Below are 19,410 nucleotides of genomic sequence, written 5' to 3' on the forward strand. Positions count from 1 at the left end.
AAGAATGTAACATTGACACCTCATAATTACTCAAAATCCATAGTTTACATTGGGGTTTCTATCTTAGTGTTTTAGATTCAATGAGTTGTATAAAAGTAAAAGGACATTTACTCATTAGTATAATATCATACAGAGCATTTTACTACTCCCAAAATCTTCTGTGCTTTGCCCGTTTTTCTCCTTTATTTCCATCGGCTTCTGGCAGCCACTGAATTCTTCCATTTTCCATAGTTTTGGGTTTTGTAGAATGTGGTATAGTTGAAATATGCAATAAGGAACATTTTGAAGTTAACTTCTTTTACTTAGTAATGTGCATTTAAATTTCTCCATGTCTTTTTACAGCTAGGTGGCTCATTTCCTTTTATTTATGAATAATATCCCATTGTCCACATGCATCACATTCATTTACCTTTCCACCTGCTGAATGCCACCTTGGCTTGTTCCAAGTTTTAGCAATTAAGAATAAAGCTGCTATAGGTATTCTTTTGCATTTTTACTTGTGTACATAAGTTTTCCCCTCCTTTGGATAAATACTGAGGAACATGTTTGCTGGACAACATGATAAAAGTATATTATAGTTTGTAAAAAGACCACCAAAACTGGCTTCAAAGTGGCTGTACCATTTTGAATTCCTATAACTAATATATACGACTTCCTGGTGCTGCAACTTCTCAACAGCATTTCTATTAATGTCTGGAAATGTCCATTCAAATTGTGTGTAGTGGTATCTCATTGTATTTATTTTTATTTTCTTGATGATATATGATATGGAGCATCTTTTCAAATGTTTATTTGACATCTTTCTATCTTCTTCAGTGAAGTGCCCAATTTTCAGTGGGATTGTTTGATTTCTTATTGTTGAATTTTATTTTTCCTTTGCATATTTTGAATAAGGGTCTTTTATCCTATATGTCTTCCACAAATTATTTCTCCCACCCTGTCTACTGTCTTCTCCTTCTCTTGATATTTTCTTTCTCAGAACAAGAGTTTTTAATTATACTGTAGTCCAGGTTACCAACATTTGCTTTCAGGAATCCTGCCTTTGATGTTGTATCTAAAGAGGCATCATACAGCTAATGTTTTCTAGGCTTTCTCTTAGGCTATCTAGCAGGGTTTTATACTACAATGCTTTGCATTCAGATCTAAGATCCATTTTGAATTAAATTCTGTAAAGTCTGTACAGTCTATATCTGGACTGGTTTTTCATGCCAAGTTTTTCCAGCAAGATTATTAGTTGAGTAGACAATCTGCTCTTTTGTCAAAGATGAGTTGATTATATTTACAGAGGTCTATTTCTGAGCTTTCTATTCTATTGCATTGACCTATTTTATGCTTTTTGGTCATTACCACACTATCTTGATTATTGTAGCTTCCCACTAAGTCCTGACATTGGGCAGTATCAGTCCCCTAACTATGTTTTTGTTCTTCATTTTATGATGTGACTGGTTTTGCTTTTTAAAACATTTTTTATTGTGGGATGATTGACAAATATAATTCTATTTATGTATTTATTTATTGAGTCATTATATTATACATCTGAAATAAATATGATATTGTATATCCTAATAATAAATTTAAAAAATAAAGTATACAATGTGAGAACTTTATATATAAATATTTATATATATACAAGTATATATAGTTGAATCATTACCAAGATGAGGATAGTTAATGCATCATCAACTCACATAGTTCACAGAATTAACTCATTGAATGTTAGTGATAATTTATAAGATTTATTTTAAGCAAATGTTAAATACAGAATACCGGGATCATGGGAAGATGGCAGCATGAGTAGTTCAGAGGAAATCTCCTCCCCAAAAGATATATATTTATGACAATAAATACAACTATTCCTAAAAGAGACACCAGTGGATGCAGTGCAACAGCCAGGATACATCTACATCTGTGAGAACTCAACATCACACAAAAGGGGTAAGATACAAGCCATGGCCAGGTGGGATCCGAATGCTCCCCCACACCAAAACCCGGCGGGAATAAAGGAGTCGGAATGGGGAGGGAGTGAAAGCCCAGGACTGCTAAACAACCAGCTCTAGAAATCTGCGCCCGGAACGCAAACACAAGGTGCATGGGATGCTGGATATTAGAGAAACGGAAAAGCAAAACCTGTGGGCAGGTCTCTGCAATTGGCGCCCTGAGACAAAAGAAAAGCAAGTGCTTTCTGCAAGTCTTAAAGAGACAGGGACCCCATAGCTGGCTGAAGTTGTCCTGGCACACTTAGCGAGCAGCTGGGAATCCCGGGGAAAGTTAGGTGCCCTAAACTCTGGGGAGGCAGTGCAGCTCTGAAGCCCCTCATAGCACTAAGCAGCCTGCCAGTCATTCCTAAAACTTGCATGGACCCCGACACACCAGCCCAGTAGCGAGAGAGTGGCAGCGCGTGCCGGGGATGGTGGTGCCAAAAGGGACCAGGAGCAGATAGTGTGCACCAACAGTGCAGGAGGGAACCAGGAGAGGATTGTGCGAGCCCGCAACGGCGCGACCAAACAGCCCGGGTGCAGATTGCATGCACTGGCGGCAGTGGAGCGAGAGGAGCCTGGTAGAGGCCCACGTGGGAGAGCCCTGCACACATCTTCAGCAAAGCCAGAGAGAGCAGGTGCACTCCCAGCAGCTGACTGGAATCCCAGCTCAACACACAGCCACCCAGCCTGGACCCAAAGGCCACTGCTGGCACACAGCTGCCTGGCAGGGGGGCTGCTAGCACAGAGGAGTGCACCTGGTATGCCTGCCACTCCCTGTAGGTAGGGCTCCATGCTGCTCTGACAGAGACCCAACCCACAGCAGCTTAGGGGACTAATCCGGTGGCTGCTCCAGGAGTGCAGGTTACCATCATAGGCAATGGAGAAGGGCAAGGCATCCAGCAAGCAGGAAATGACTTTCTTCTCCCAGCTGACACACATGCAACCTGCATACAGCAACCACTATCACCATGAAAAGGCAAAAAATTTAGTCCAGTCCAAGATAGTTCAGACAACACCTGAGAGAGGATCTGCAGAGGCAGACCTAACAAGTCTCCCTAACAAAGAATTCAAAATAAAAATAAAAAACATGCTGACAGAGCTGCAGAAAAATATGCAAGAGCTAAGGTATGAAGTCCAAAGGGAGACTGCAGAAATCCAGAGGGATATTACAGAAGTGAAACAAAATCTGGAAGGATTTATAAGCAGAATGGATAAGATGCAAGAGGCCATTGATGGAATAGAAACCAGAGAACAGGAACGCATAGAAGCTGATGCAGAGAGAGATAAAAGGATCTCCAGGAATGAAACGATATTAAGAGAACTCTGTGACCAATCCAAAAGGAAAAATATTGGCATTATAGGGGTATAAGTGGAAGAAGAGAGAGAGAAAAGAATAGAAAGTGTCTTTGAAGAAATAATTGCTGAGAACTTCCCCAAACTGGGGAGGATATAGCACACAGAACTCCCGAGAGACGGAATCCAAAGAGGTCAACACCAAGACACATAATGATTAAAATGGTAAAGATCAAGGACAGGGACAGAGTATTAAAGGCAGCAGGAGAGAGTAAAAAGGTCACCTACAAAGGACAACCTATCAGGCTATCATCAGACTTCTCAACAGAAACCTTACAGGCCAGAACAGAATGGCATGATCTATTTAATGCAATGAAACAGAAGGGCAAAGAACCAAGGATACTGTATCCAGCATGATTCTCATTTAAAAATGAAGAAGGGATTAAACAATTCCCAGACAAGCAAAAGTTAAGTGAAGTTGCCTCCCAAAAACCACCTCTACAGGGTATCTCAGAGGGACTGCTCTAGATGGGAGCACACCTAAAAAGAGCACAGAACAAAACACCCAACATATGAAGAATGGAGGAGGAGGAAAACAAAGGGAAAGAAGTAATCATCAGACTATGTTTATAAAAGCTCAATAAGCAAGTTAAGTCAGACAGTAAGGTAGTAAACAAGTTAACCTTGAACCTTTGGTAACCGCAGACTTAAAGCCTGCAATGGCAATAAGTACATACCTTTCAATAATCACCCTAAATGTAAATAGACTAAATGCACCAATCAAAAGACACAGAGCAATAGAATGGATAAAAAAGCAAAATCCATCTATATGCTGCTTACAAGAGACTCACTTCAAACCTGAAGACATGCACAGATTAAAAGTCAAGGGATGGAGAAAGATATGTCAGGCAAACAACAGAGAGAAAAGAGCAGGTGTTGCAATACAAGTATCAGACAAAATAGATGTCAAAATAAAGAAATAAACAAGAGATAAAGCAGGACATTACAAAATGATAAAGGGCTCAGTCCAACAAGAGGATATAACCATTATAAAACATATGTGCACCCAATACAGGAGCACCAATATATGTGAAACCAATACTAACAGAATTGAAGGAGGAAATAGAATGCAATGCATTCATTTTGGGAGACTTTAACAGCACTCACTCCAAAGGACAGATACACCACACAGAAAATAAGAAAGGACACAGAGGCAGTGAACAACACACTAGAACAGATGGACCTAATAGACATCTATAGAACTCTACATCCAAAAAAAACAGGATACACATTCTTCTCAAGTGCACATAGAACATTCTCCAGAATACACCACATACTAGGCCACAAAAAGAGCCTCAATAAATTCCAAAAGACTGAAATCCTACCAACCAACTTTTCAAACCACAAAGGTATAAAACTGTAAATAAATTGTACAAAGAAAGCAAAAAGGCTCACAAACACATGGAGGATTAACAACATGCTCCTAAATAATCAATGGATCAACAACCAAATTAAAATGGAGATACACCAATATATGGAAACAAATGACAACAACGACACAAAGTCCTAACTTCTGTGAGATGCAAAAAAGCAGTCTTAAGAGGAAAGTATACAGAAAGCCAGGTCTACTTAAAGAAGAAAGAACAATCCCAAATGAATAGTCTAAAGTCATAATTATCGAAATTGGAAAAAGAAGAACAAATAAGGCCTAAGGTCAACAGAAGGAGGGACATAATAGAGATCAGAGAAGAAATAAATAAAATTGAGAAGAATAAAACAATAGGAAAAATCAATGAAACCAAGAGCTGGTTCTTTGAGAAAATAAACAAAATAGATAAGCCTCTAGCCAGACTTATTAAGAGAAAAAGAGAGTCAACACACATCAACAGAATCAGAAACGAGAAAGGAAAAATCACGACGGACCCCACAGAAATACAAAGAATTATTAGAGAATACTATGAAAACCTATATGCTAATAAGCTGAAAAACCTAGGAGAAATGGACAACTTCCGAGAAAAATACAACCTTCCAAGACTGACCCAGAAAGAAACAGAAAAATCTAAACAGACCAGTTACCAGAAACGAAACTGAATCGGTCATCAAAAAACTACCCAAGAACAAAACCCCAGGGCCAGATGGATTTAACTCGGAATTTTATCAGACATACAGAGAAGACATAATACCCATTCTCCTTAAAGTCTTCCAAAAAATAGAAGAGGAGGAAGTACTCCCAAACTCATTCTATGAAGCCAACATCACCCTAATACCAAAACCAGGCAAAGACCCCACCAAAAAAGAAAACTACAGAGCAATATCACTGATGAATGTAGATGCAAAAATACTCAACAATATATTAGCAAACCGAATTCAGAACTACTTCAAGAGGATCATACACCATGACCATATGGGATTCATCCCAGGGATGCAAGGATGGTACATTTGAAAATCCATCAACATCATCTACCACATCAACAAAAACAAGGACAAAAACCACATAATCATCTCCATAGATGCTGAAAAAGCATTCAACAAAATTCAACATCCATTCATGATAAATACTCTCAACAAAATGGGCATAGAGGGCAAGTACCTCAACATAATAAAGGCCATATATGATCAACCCACACCCAACATCATACTGAACAGCAAGAGGCTGAAAGCTTTTCATCTGAGATCGGGAAAAAGACAGGGATACCCACTCTCCCCACTGTTATTCAACGTAATACTGGAGGTCCTAGCCATGGCAATCAGACAAAACAAAGAAATATAAGAATCTGGACTGGTAAAGAAGAAGTCAAACTGTCACTATTTGCATATGACATGATATTGTACATAAAAACCCTAAAGACTCTAACTTCAAAACTTCTAGAACTAATATAGGAAATCAGCAAAGTTGCAGGATACAAAATTAACACACAGAAATCTGTGGCTTTCCTATACACTAACAATGAACTAATAGAAATAGAAATCAGGAAGACAAGTCCATTCACAATAGCATCAAAAAGAATAAAATACCTAGGAATAAACCTAACCAAGGAAGTGAAACACCTATACCCTGCAAACTATAAGACACTCTTAAAAGAAATTAAAGAGGTCACTAACAAATGGAAACTCATCCCATGATCCTGGTTAGGAAGAATTAATATCATCAAAATGGCCATTCTGCCCAAAGCAATATATAGATTCGATGCAATCTCTATCAAATTACCAACATCATTCTTCAGCGAAATGGAACAAATAGTTAAAAAATTCATATGGAGACACCAAAGACACCGAATAGCCAAAGCAATCCTGAGAAGGAAGAATAAAGTTGGGGGATCTCACTCCCCATCTTCAAGCTCTACTGCAAAGCCACAGTAATCAAGACAATTTGGTAATGGCACAAGAATAGAGCCACTGACCAATGGAACAGAAAAGAGACTCCAAACACTAACCCAAACATATATGGTCAACTAATATTCGATAAAGGGGCCACGGACATACACTGGGGAAATGATAGTCTCTTCAACAGATGGTGCTGGCAAAACTGGACAGCTACATGTAAGACAATGAAACTGGATCCCTGTCTAAACCCATACACAAATGTAAATTCGAAATGGACCAAAGACTTGAATGTAAGTCATGAAACCATAAAACTCTTAGAAAAAACATATGCAAAAATCTCTTAGACATAAACATGAGTGACCTCTTCTCGAACATATCTCCCTGGGCAAGGGAAACAAAAGCAAAAATGAACAAATGGGACTATATCAAGCTGAAAAGCTTCTGTACAGCAAAGGACACCATCAATAGAACAAAAAGGTATCCTACAGTATGGGAGAATATATTCATAAATGACAGATCTGATAAAAGGTTGACATCCAAAATATATAAAGAGCTCACACACCTCATCAAACAAAAAGCAAATAATCCAATTAAAAAATGGGCAGAGGAGCTGAATAGACAGTTCTCTAAAGAAGAAATTCAGATGGCCAACAGACACAGGAAAAGATGCTCCACGTCGCTTCTCATCAGAGAAATGCAAATTAAAACCACAATGAGATATCATCTCACACCAGTAAGGATCACCACCATCCAAAAGGCAAACAACAACAAATGTTGGCGAGGTTGTGGAGAAATGGGAACCCTCCTACACTGCTGGTGGGAATGTAAATTAGTTCAACCATTGTGGAAAGCAGTATGGAGGTTCGTCAAAATGATCAAAATAGAAATACCATTTGACCCAGAAATTCCACTTCTAGGAATTTACCCCAAGAATGCAGCACTCCAGTTTGATAAAGACAGATGCACCCCTATGTTTATTACTGCACTATTTACAATGGCCAAGATATGGAAGCAACCTACATGTCCATCAGTAGATGAACGGATAAAGAAGATGTGGTACATATACACAATGTAATATTACTCAGCCATAAGAAAAAAACAGATCCTACCATTTGCAACAACATGGATGGAGCTAGAGAATATTATGCTCAGTGAAGTAATCCAGACGGAGAAAGACAAGTACCAAATGATTTCACTCATATGTGGAGTATAAGAACAAAAGAAAACTGAAGGAACAAAACAGCAGCAGAAGCACAGAACCCAGGAATGGACTAACAGTTTCCAAAGGAAAAGGAACTGGGGAGGACAGGTGGGAAGGGAGGGATAAGGGCGGGAAGAAAGAAAGGTGGCATTACGATTAACATGTATAGTGTGTGGGGAGGGCTTTGCAATGCAGAGAAGACAAGTAGTGATTTTACAGCATCTTACTACATTAATGGACAGTGACTGTGAACCGGGATGTGGGGGGGGACTTGGTGAAGGAGGGAGTCTAGTACATATAATGTCCTTCATGTAATTGTAGATGAATGATACCAAAAAAAATAAAGTAAAATGGATCAAAGAAAAACCTAAACATTCCACCTAATTCTATAAATATCTTAGAGGAAAACAGGTTACAGCTCTGTGGCAGATTTGGTGATACTTCTATGTTATAAAACCAAAATAACAGGCAAATGAGAAATATCTGACAAATTTTACTTCATCAAATTTAAAATATGTCTACATTGAAAGGCACTATCAAGAAAGAGAAAGGCAATATAATGGAATGGAGAAAATATTTGCAAGTCATATTTCTGGTAAAAGTTGATATTCAGAACACATAAAATACATTTACAACTGAAAAACAAACATCAATGAAAACAACAGTAAAAAACAGCTTGATTAAGAAATGGCCACGAGATTGAATAGAAATTTCCCCAGAGAAAGCATCCCGGCGGCCTGTGCGGACTGGACAGATGGTCGGCGGGGAGGGGCCATGCGGAGCCTGGGGAGATCCGCCCTCAGCGGGTTAGAGCGGGGGAAGGAAGGGGAGGCGTGCGGGGAAAGAGGAGGTAACGGGGAGGAGGGGAAGCAAGGAAGGAGCAAGGCAGGCAAGGAAGGATGGCGGGAGGGAGGGAGGCAGGAAGTCAGTGGTGCCCGGCTGCGGGGCGCTGTGTCCTCCGCGCAGGCTCTGGGGGCTGCGGGTGCGGCCGTGCGGACCCCGAGGAACACGACATTCAGTCACTCAGGGAAGGGAATACTGAGTCATCGCATGAGGCAGTGAATTCCACTTGTGGCTGTATGCCCAGAAATATTGGAAAAAGGAATATGAATAGACATTTTTTTGTACTCCGATGCTAATATCAGCATTATTCACAATAACCAAAAGGTGGATCTACTCAAATGTCTGTCAATTTATGAATGAATAATAATTATAGTATATAAATATCAGATATTATTAAGAATCAAAAAGGAAAGGGATCTTGATGCATTCTCCAATATGGAGGAAATTGGAGACTTTATGATAAGAGAAACAAGCTATTGATGACAGGAATGTAATGTATGATCCACTTACAGGAGGTACCAACAGTATTCAAATTCATAGAGAAAGCATAATGGTAGGTGTCTGATGCTGGGTATATAGGCATAAATATATGTTTTTTTTTAAACATGTATTCAGATTCAATTGAGGAAGATAAAATAGCTTTAGAGGTGGGTGGTAGTTTCAGTTGCCCAACAATGTAAATTAATGGCACTTACCTATATATTTAAATAGGGTTAAAATGGTAAATTTTCTTGGGTGTATTTTAACAAATTGAAAACAATATTTAAAATATCACACAATCAGATCCATAGGTTAATGAAAAGCCGTTGAGCATGCAGTTATAATATACCCTTGCAAACATTTTTGGAAGCATTTTTGAAGAGTCAGTGAAAATTTAAATATTCATACACTTGGTACAGTAGTATTTCAAGAGACTTTCTTAAGCATCTGTGCACACATTCAGGAAGACAAAGCAATAAAATTATGCTAATCTTAATGTCATATGATCATGGAGATGGACTTCAAAACAAAATATTGAATCACCATAACACTTAAAAATATGCTGTTAGATAAAAAGAGGAAACCAAGTGAAATATATTTGTATGTAAAAATTTAGCCTGTAGATCATGCATGGTGAGTGTCAGGGGATGCACTTTCACATGTGTGCATATTCCCAGGCTGTGTGTTAGAGGAGTTCCTGGCACACCTGTGCCTACACGCTCTCTGAGGGGACGAGTGATGAGCCCACTTTCATTTTAATTTACAGTTTTTTTATATTGCTTGATATTTTATACACATAACATATGATAGTGTTAAAATACAAAAGAAAATAGAAGGAAAGGAAAATAAAACAGTATTCATGACTTAAGATGTGCTCCTGAGTTGAATTTTCAGTTCAAATGTATTTTCCACTGAAACCTTGATGCTTTAACACATCAGTGAACAGAAAGGTACCACGTGGAAGTAGTCAGGGCGGTGCTGTGTTAGGCTCATGACAGAAAAGTGCTAGGACAAGAAGTTACCTTTCTGAGTGGTCCTAAGGCTGGGGATGTAAGGTTGTTCTCTGATCCCTGAGGGAACGTTTTCTCTCTTGACCATTTCTTCTAGTTAATTCCCACCCCAATTATATAACCATGACCTCATTTGAAATCAAAAGTTAACTTTGAACCAATGCAAGTGGCTGAATGGGAAGCATAGAACTCAGCAATCACACAGGAATTGTGGAGATAATTAAGCACCTTGGTCTTGGAAAAAGCAGCTATTCTTGAATGAAACTGGCTTTCAAAAAAGATAGTGAAGTCAGTCCTTTGCTTTCACTCTTATGAGAACTCAGAATTGAGGGATGGAACCTAAAAATGGGCCCCATATCAGGGCATCCACTGGGATCTTCTTAGTTTATACTTAATTGCCACACTCAACGAATAGGAAGGAAAAAGTTCAGATGATGCTGAGGGATAGATTTACTCAAGCAGTCCTCGTCTGCTGTCATCAGGAAGAAGGAATTTTGAATTTGTCATCTGTATCTCCCGTAGTTATTGGTGAGAATATTTCGCATCTATTCTGTTTCAAGAACAAGAGTATCAGAGAATGTTCTGCTGATTCTAGATGCCACTGTGTACCCAGAAGAGCCATGTTTTGTTAAATGAAAACTAGAGTCAGAGGGACAAAAACTAGAGTCAGGGTGACAAAAACTTATACATAGATATTATATATTTTACATTTATATGTGTTTATATATAATATTTTATATATATTTATGTTTTTATGCATACAGATATATATATATATATATACACACACAATGAGGATATAGACTAGATCTGTTATTATGTGATTAAAGAAAAGCTAATTTTATTCTAAGGAAAGATCACTTTTGTGGTGGTATTTAATATGGAATCACTAGAGTATTATACAAGGAACTGCTGTACTCTGGATAGACAGGATGGGACTACATGGACAATTACTATATGGATTTTTTATTGTAGTATAACTGATGTACGATAAAATATTTGTTTCAATTATACAGCAAAGTGATTCAACACTATGAATTATGCTTATTAAATCCTCTGTCCAGCTAGTGTAGTTACCATCTGTCAATATACAAGGTGTAACAGAACTTCTGACTACATTTTCTATGCTGTACTTTCATCCCTGTAATTATTGTATATTATGATGGAGATTGTGTGCCTCTTTATCTCCTCCTGTTTCATCCACCCATTCTATCCCCACCCCATGATAACCACCAGTCCCTTCTCAGAATATGAGTCTGTTTTTTTTGTTTTTATCACTAGTGTGTCTATTTAACATTAATGAAAAGATTTAGTGTCCCATTGTCTTGCTCTCCTCTATTTTGCTTCATGTCATCTCTGTGTCATCTTTAATCTCATTTTGTCACACTTAAGAATGCTTTACCTATTTATTTTATTAATATTCTGTTACTTCAGCCATAAAAAAAGAAAGAAATCTTGCCATTTCAAACAACATGAATAGACCTGGATAGTATTATGCTAAGTGAAATATGCCAGGCGGAGAAAGAAAACTACCATGTGAGTCCACTTACATGTGGAATCTATAAACAAAACAAGAGCAGGAGCAGTGTTTGACGGATAGTCTCCAGAAGCAGTCAGCATGTAAAGTAATTATTTTGTTGCCATTTTCACCTGCATCTGTGAAATCTGCTTACCACTGACTAGACAGATTTGTGCTAAGGCTTTAAATCTATCAGACCCCAAAAACAAGAAAGATGACAAACCTTGTTTTTGTTCTGGAAGATCCAGCAGGAGGCATTTAACTGCATTTTCTGCATCTTCAATTCCGCCCTCAACAGAAATCATATTTCATTTGCCTCTCTATAAATATCATAATGGGGGAAGCTGTGTGATGTATTTCTGTGGTTTTATTCTGATGATCTACCCCTTGATCTTAATCAAGACAGTTAAGGGTTAAGGAAAGAGGAATATGACAATATCCAAACGGACTTTATATCAGCGTTTTATTTCTTTGTAGATAAGAGTCAGCGTGGCTGAGATATCAGGCGCCGGGAACAACGTAACAGAATTCTTACTCGTGGGATTCCCTGATGCCCAGGGGCTCCAGAGCCTGTGTGCCGCACTCTTCTTCCTCGTTTACCTGGCAGCCCTGACGGGGAACCTCCTCATTATCACCCTCACCACCATGGACCAGCGTCTCCGATCCCCCATGTACTTCTTCCTGAAGAATCTGTCCTTGATTGACATCTGCTATATGTCTGTCACTGTGCCCAAATCCCTCCTGAACTCTCTGGCCGGCAGCCACTCCATCACCTTCGTGGGATGTGCTGCACAGGTTTTCCTCCTAATTTGTTTTGCTGGCACGGAGTTTGCCCTCCTCCTGGTGATGTCCTATGATCGCCATGCTGCCATCTGCCGCCCTCTGCACTACGAGACCGTCATGAGCAGAGGCACCTGTGTGCGGATGGTGACAGCATCCTGGGTCAGTGGGTGCGGCTACGGATCCCTTCACGCTGCAGGAACCTTCTCTGCCCGCTTCTGTGGGCCTAACATTGTGCACCAGTTCTTCTGTGATATTCCCTCACTACTCACACTTGCTTGTTCTGGAGAGCAAATTCTAGAACATGTGTTCCTGATTTTTAGCTGTTGTTTTGTTTTTCTGTGTTTCATTTTGTTGGTTGTCTCCTATGTTTATATTTTCTCCACTGTCCTTAGGATTCCTTCTGCACAAGGCAGGTTTAAAACCTTCTCCACCTGCATGCCCCATCTCACTGTGGTGACTTTGTTTCTCTCTTCTGGATTTATTGCATATTTAGGCTCAACCTCAAAAGCCTCAACATCACTGAACCTCTTTTTGTCTGTGTTATACTCTCTGTTACCTCCCAGCCTGAATCCTGTCATTTATAGTTTTAGAAACAAGGACATGAAGGTGGCCCTTAGCAAAATTTTGGGTGAAAAAATGACACCAAAGTTATAAATATGTAAAATATCCATAAGTCTCTTACCTACTAATGCGTATCAAATTATTTGATTTATGCAAATTCTTTTAACATTATTAGATATCTCTTATATCACTGCTGTTCTCCTATATCGTTGGTGACCCGGCTGCAAAAAGGGACCTCACCCAACCTCTCCTGTCCAGATATGCCCTCTTCCCACCTGTAATCACCTACTGATATGGAGATGCCCTCAGGCCAGGTGAGAGAATCTAGAAATATTGCAATTTTACCTACATATATATACTGAAATACTATTCAGCAATAGAAATAATAAACTGTTGGTACATGCAACAAGGTAGACAAATTTCAAAGGCATAGTGATGAGTGAAGGAGCCAGTCTGAAAAGGTTACAAGTGATTTGTATCTATATGACATGGTTCAATGGCAAATTTATACAGGTAAAGACAGAGCAGTAGATAACAAGGGTGTGATTTGAGGGAGAGGATCTGGCTACACAGGGTCACCAAGAAATAGCATTTGTGATGATGGAACTGTTCTGCATCCCCATTGAGTATGCATATGTTACAATTCACAGAACTCTCTGCAAAAATAAATTCATACACTGAGCGGCAGCTAAAAATACAAATGATGCCAAGGAGATTGTAGGTGTGCCAACGTCTTCCACATCCTCGCATCCTGTTGACCAGTTCCTCTGTGCCAGCTGTCATTTCAAGGTTAGCCAAGCACAGAGAACCTTCACAGAGCCTCTTGGCTGCATCTTGTACCCTTTGTTTTCTGTTCTATGATTTGTGGAACATTGAATTATGGCGTGTCGGTAGGGAAGAGTTTTTACCTACTGTGAGGGAGCTAATCTTGGAGAACTAATGGGAAATAAGAGCAGCTGAAATCTCTCCTCTTCATATCTTCAACAGATACATCTAAGGCTCATCTGTTAGTGCTCCTGGGAGGGTCCTCCATCACATTATACCCCACTTGCCAACAGCACTAACCTGAGCAATAACATGCCTGGATTGACGTTCTTCCTACATTGTGTCACTCACCTCAGTGGCCACTCATGTTCCTAGAAATAACTTTTCCAAATACATTAACTGTGAAAAGATTTTTTTATTAGGTTTCAGTTTGGGAATGACAAGTTAAGGAAATAAGTTCATAAAATTTCTTAGAAAATACAATTTTGTCACTATGCAATGTTATTTTGTCAACATACACCCATTTTATAGAGACTTCCCTATTGCTTGAAACAGATTGTTTTAACTTAAGTACATAAATATTAAATGTTAAACTCCCCTCACATATTCACTTAAATCCTAGTTACTTTAGGGATATTTAATTTCAATCAAAATCCCTCTTTGAGTGCATATGAACGTTTAAAAAACTCTTAAAACCTAATGAAAACTGATTAACTCTAACATCTCACTACTTCATAATACATCTGCTGTGGGAGGAAAGGCTTTTTCTCTATTTCCACATCTTCATGGAGAACACTACTATTAGAACCTGTAAGTATTTTACTGCTAAAAATAGCTAGAAAGCTAAAAACTGCTGCTTGATGTTTTAAATTACTATTTTCTTGACGGTAAATTTGAAAGATTTTCACATATTTGTTTGCCACTTGGGAATATATTATTGAATTCCATGTTCATCACTTTATACAAACATACCATCACAGGACAGGGGGAAAAATCTATAACCTAATGAGTTTGTAAATGTTTAAGTCACAAGGAAATGTGGCAAGTACCGTGGAGATCGCTCTACATTTTTTTCCCTAAGGGTGAAGGCAGAGCCTATCCAAAGGGCATTTGGTAAAAATATGCCACATCACAACTATCTGAATCCTGATTATGAATAAAAACTCCAATGTTAGACAAAAGGAGGTAAAATTGTGTGAATACAAAGTAATGTCTAAGGATTGTTTGTGACATTCTCTGTCTCTGGGAAATCAGTGGTGGCATTTGCCTCACCATGGAAGCTAGTAAAATAATACCTGTTATTTTGAATGATGTCTTGAGAGTTATCTGGACACCCAAATAGTAAGCTGCACCTTGAATATGATTCTGTCATTGGCTGAAGAGAAGGTATTCTGCTCAGTCTCTTCCCTATCACCCTTTCAAAATTAAAATTCAATATCATTCGTCATCATCGAAAAACAAATAGAAATTTGAACACCATATCAATTTATACAAGATTATTCATAATTATACTATTATTTGTGTTAAGGGAATGTTGTGTATATTCCTTGGTTTTTGTCCCCACTGCAACAAAGAATTGAAGGGCAGAGACACAGTCGTGAAGCACAGTAACAGTTTTATTTAAAGTTACTTAAAGAGAGAGAAAGTGTGGTCAACCTCAGAGAGAGGAGTGTGCCTAAGGGTTTAGGGTCTGCGGTTTTATAGGCGGTTGAGGATTTTTAGGAAAGTGACAAAGGGCCAAATGGTCCCAGAATGTTCATCTTTGATAAGACATTAAGTTTCTTCTTTTAACTTAACACAAGAAATTTGCTGCTTTAATTCCTTTCTAGGACATCGGTTTCTGTCTGAAAGCATATCAATCAAGACTAACCTGCTTCTTAGGTGGTCTGTGCCACCTTCCGTTTGATTGAAATGTTACCTTAGCTTTAAGACAGAATTCTTCCTGAGTAAGCTGGGCCTTAGTGCAGGTGCTAATTGATGCAACAAAAATATAGGCTATGCTGAGATACTTTTCCTTATCTGGGGAGTATTCAACATTCCAAGTCAAGTTGCTCCTGGTCTTCTGAGCTTTCTATTTTTAACTGCTTAACCCTTTGAGTTCTTTTTAGTGGGATTACTGGCCTTATTCTATTACCACCCTGCTCAAATCTATTTTCCTGCCTAAAATTTACTTTTGGTATCATTAATCTACAATTACATGAGGAACATTATGTTTACTAGACGGCCCCCTTCACCAACTCTCCCAACAAACCCCATTACAATCACTGTCCATCAGTGTAGTAAGATGCTGTAGAGTCACTACTTGTCTGTCTGTGCTGCACAGCCCTCCCCGTGCTTCCCCCACATTATACATGCTAATTGTAATTCCCCTTTTCTCCCCTTATCCCTCCCTTTCCACCCATCCTCCCCAGTCCCTTTCCCTTTGGTAATTGTTAGTCCATCCTTTGGTTCTGTGATTCTTCTGCTGTTTTGTTCCTTCAAATTTTTCTTTGTTCTTATACCCCACATATGAGTGAAATCATTTGGTACTTATCTTTCTCCACCTGGCTAATTTCACTGAGCATAATACTCTCTAGTTCCATCTATGTTGTTGCTAATGGTAGGATCTGTTTTCTTCTTATGGTAAAATAATATACCATTGTGTATATGTACCACATCTTCTTTATCTACTCATCTACTGATGCACACTTAGGTTGCTTCCATTTCTTGGCTATTGTAAATAGTGCTGCGATAAACATAGGGATGCATTTTTCTTTTTCAAACTGGGCTGCGGTAGTCTTAGGGTAAATTCCTAGAAGTGGAATTCCTGGGTCAAATAGTATTTCTATTTTGAGTTTTTTGAGGAACCTCCATATTGCTTTCCACAGTGGTTGAAATAATTTACATTCACACCAGCAGTGTAGGAGGGTTCCCCTTTCTACACAACCTTACAAACATTTGTTGTTGTTTGTCTTTTGGATGGTGGCCATCCTTACTGGTGTGAGGTGATATCTCATTGTGGTTTTAATTTGCATTTCTCTGATGACTAGCAAAGTGGAGCATCTTTTCCTGTGTCTGTTAGCCATCTGAATTTCTTCTTTGGAGAACTGTCTGTTCAGCTACTCTGCCCATTTTTTAATTGGATTATTTGTTTTTTGTTTGTTGAGGTGTATGAGCTCTTTGTATATTTTGGATGTCAACCCTTTATCGGATCTGTCATTTATGAATATATTCTCCCATACTGTAGGATACCCTTTTGTTCTATTGATGGTGTCCTTTGCTGAACAGAAGCTTTTCAGCTTGATATAGACCCACTTGTTCATTTTTGCTTTTGTTTCCCTTGCCTGGGGAAATATGTTCATGAAGAAGTCACTCGTGTTTATGTCCAAGAAATTTTTGCTGTATTTTTTTCTAAGAGTTTTATGGTTTCATGAATTACATTCAGGTTTTTGATCCATTTTGAATTTGATTTTGTGTGTGGGGTTAGACAATGATCCATTTTCATTCTCTTACATGTAGCTGTCCAGTTTTGCCAACACCAACTGTTGAAGAGGCTGTCATTTCCCCATTGTATGTTCATGGCTCCTTTATCATATACTAGTTGACCATGTATGTTTGGGTTTATGTTTGGAGTCTCTATTCTATTCCACTGGTCTGTGGGTCTATTTTTGTGCAATTACCAAATTGTCTTCATTACTGTGGCTTTGTAGTAGAGCTTGAAGTTGGGGAGCGAGATTCCCCCCCCCTTTCTACCTCCTTCTCAGGATTTTTTTGGCTATTTTGGGTCTTTGGTGGTTCCATACGAATTTTTTAACAATTTGTTCCTGTTCATTGAAGAATGTTGTTGGCAGTTTGATAGAGACTGCATAGAATCTGTATATTGCTTTGGGCAGGGTGGCCATTTTGACAATATTAATTCTTCCTAGCCAAGAGCATGGGATGAGTTACCATTTGTTAGTGTCCTCTTTATTTTCTCTTAAGAGTCTCTTTTAGTTTTCAGGGTATAGTTTTTTCACTTCATTCATTAGGTTTATACCTAGGTATTTTATTCCTTTTGATGCTATTGTGAATGGAACTGCTTTCCTGATTTCTCTTTCTATTAGTTCATTGTTAGTGTATAGGAAAGCCACAGATGTCTGTGTATTAATTTTATATCCTGTAACTTTGCTGAATTCTGATATTAGTTCTAGTAATTTTGGAGTGGAGACTTTAGGGTTTCTTATGTACAATATCATGTCATCTGCAAATAGTGAGTTTGACTTCTTTACCAATCTGGATTTCTTGTATTTCTTTGTTTTGTCTAATTGCCATGGCTAAGACCTCCAGTACTATGTTGCATAACAGTGGAGAGAGTGGGCATCCCTGTCTTGTTCCTGATCTTAGAGGAAAAGCTTTCAGCTCCTCACTGTTCAGTATGATGTTGGCTGTGGGTTTTTCATATATGGCCTTTATTATGTTAAGGTACTTGCCCTCTGTAGTCATTTTGTTGAGAGTTTTTATCATAAATGGATGTTGAATTTCGTCAAATGCTTTTTCAACATCTATGGAGATGATCATGTGATTTTTGTCCTTCTTTTTGTTGATGAGGTGGATGATGCTGATGGATTTTCAAATGTTATACCATCCTTGCATCCCTGAGATGATTCCCACTTGGTCATGGTGCATGATGCTCTTGAAGTATTTTTGAATTTGCTTTGCTAATATTTTTTTGAGTATTTTTGCATCTATGTTCATCAGGGATATTGTTCGGTAATTTTATTTATTGATAGGGTCTTTGCCTGGTTTTGGTATTAGGGTGATGCTGGCTTCAAAGAATGAGTTTGGGAGTATTACCTCCTCTTCTATTTTTTGGAAAACTTTAAGGAGAATGGGTATTATATCTTCTCTGTACGTCTGATAAAATTCTGAGGTTAATTCATCAGGCCCGGAGGTTTTGCTCTTGTGTAGTTTTTTGATTACTGCTTCCATTTCTTTGCTGGTAATTGGTCTGCTTAGATTTTCTGTTTCTTTCTGGGTCAGACTTTGAAGGTTGTATTTTTCTAGGAAGTTGTCCATTTCTTCTAGGTATTCCAGCTGGTAAGCATATAGATTTTCATAGTATTCCCTAATAATTCTTTGTATTTCTGTGGGGTCCGTCGTGATTTTTCCTTTCTCGTTTCTGATTCTGTTGATGTGTATTGACTCTCTTTTTTTCTTAATAAGTTTGGCTGTAGGCTTATCTATTTTGTTTATTTACTCAAAGAACCAGCTCTTGGTTTCATTAACTTTTTTCTATCGTTTTATTCTTCTCAATTTTATTCATTTCTTCTCTGATCTTTATTATATCCCTCCTTCTGCTGACTTTAAGCCTCGATTGTTCTTCTTTTTCCAATTTCGATAATTGTGACTTTAGACTATTTATTTGGGATTGTTCTTCCTTTTTTAAATATGCCTGGATTGCTATATACTCTCCTCTTAAAAATGCTTTCGCTCCGTCCCAAAAAAGTTGGGTCTTTGTGTTGTTGTTGTCATTTTTTACCATATATTCCTTGATCTCTATTTTGATTTGGTCATTGATCCATTGATTATTTAGAAGCATGTTGTTAAGGCTCCATGTGTTTGTGAGCTTTTTGCTTTTTTTGTACAATTTATTTCTAGTTTTATACCTTTGTGGTCTGAGATGTTGGTTGGTAG

The 19,410-nt window shown here is 38.3% G+C and overlaps 1 protein-coding gene across 1 annotated transcript; it reads left to right on the plus strand.

Annotated features, from left to right (window-relative positions):
* Positions 1 to 9,245: 9,245 nt before the first annotated feature.
* Positions 9,246 to 13,086, plus strand: LOC118967685 (olfactory receptor 14A16-like). The gene is made up of 2 exons (XM_036994738.2): positions 9,246 to 9,287; positions 12,127 to 13,086. Exons 1-2 carry the CDS (start codon positions 9,246 to 9,248, stop codon positions 13,084 to 13,086), a joined length of 1,002 nt encoding a protein of 333 aa, XP_036850633.2.
* Positions 13,087 to 19,410: the final 6,324 nt, after the last annotated feature.

Source organism: Manis javanica, chromosome 14, assembly GCF_040802235.1.
Source record: "Manis javanica isolate MJ-LG chromosome 14, MJ_LKY, whole genome shotgun sequence".
Taxonomy (NCBI): Eukaryota; Metazoa; Chordata; class Mammalia; order Pholidota; family Manidae; genus Manis; species Manis javanica.

Bases quoted from the DNA above. Each gene is read 5' to 3' on its own strand.
- LOC118967685 (XM_036994738.2), top strand. From the start codon at position 9,246: ATGTATTCAGATTCAATTGAGGAAGATAAAATAGCTTTAGAG. The intron at 9,288-12,126 runs GTGGGTGGTAGT...ATTTCTTTGTAG, and splicing joins AAGATAAAATAGCTTTAGAG to ATAAGAGTCAGCGTGGCTGA.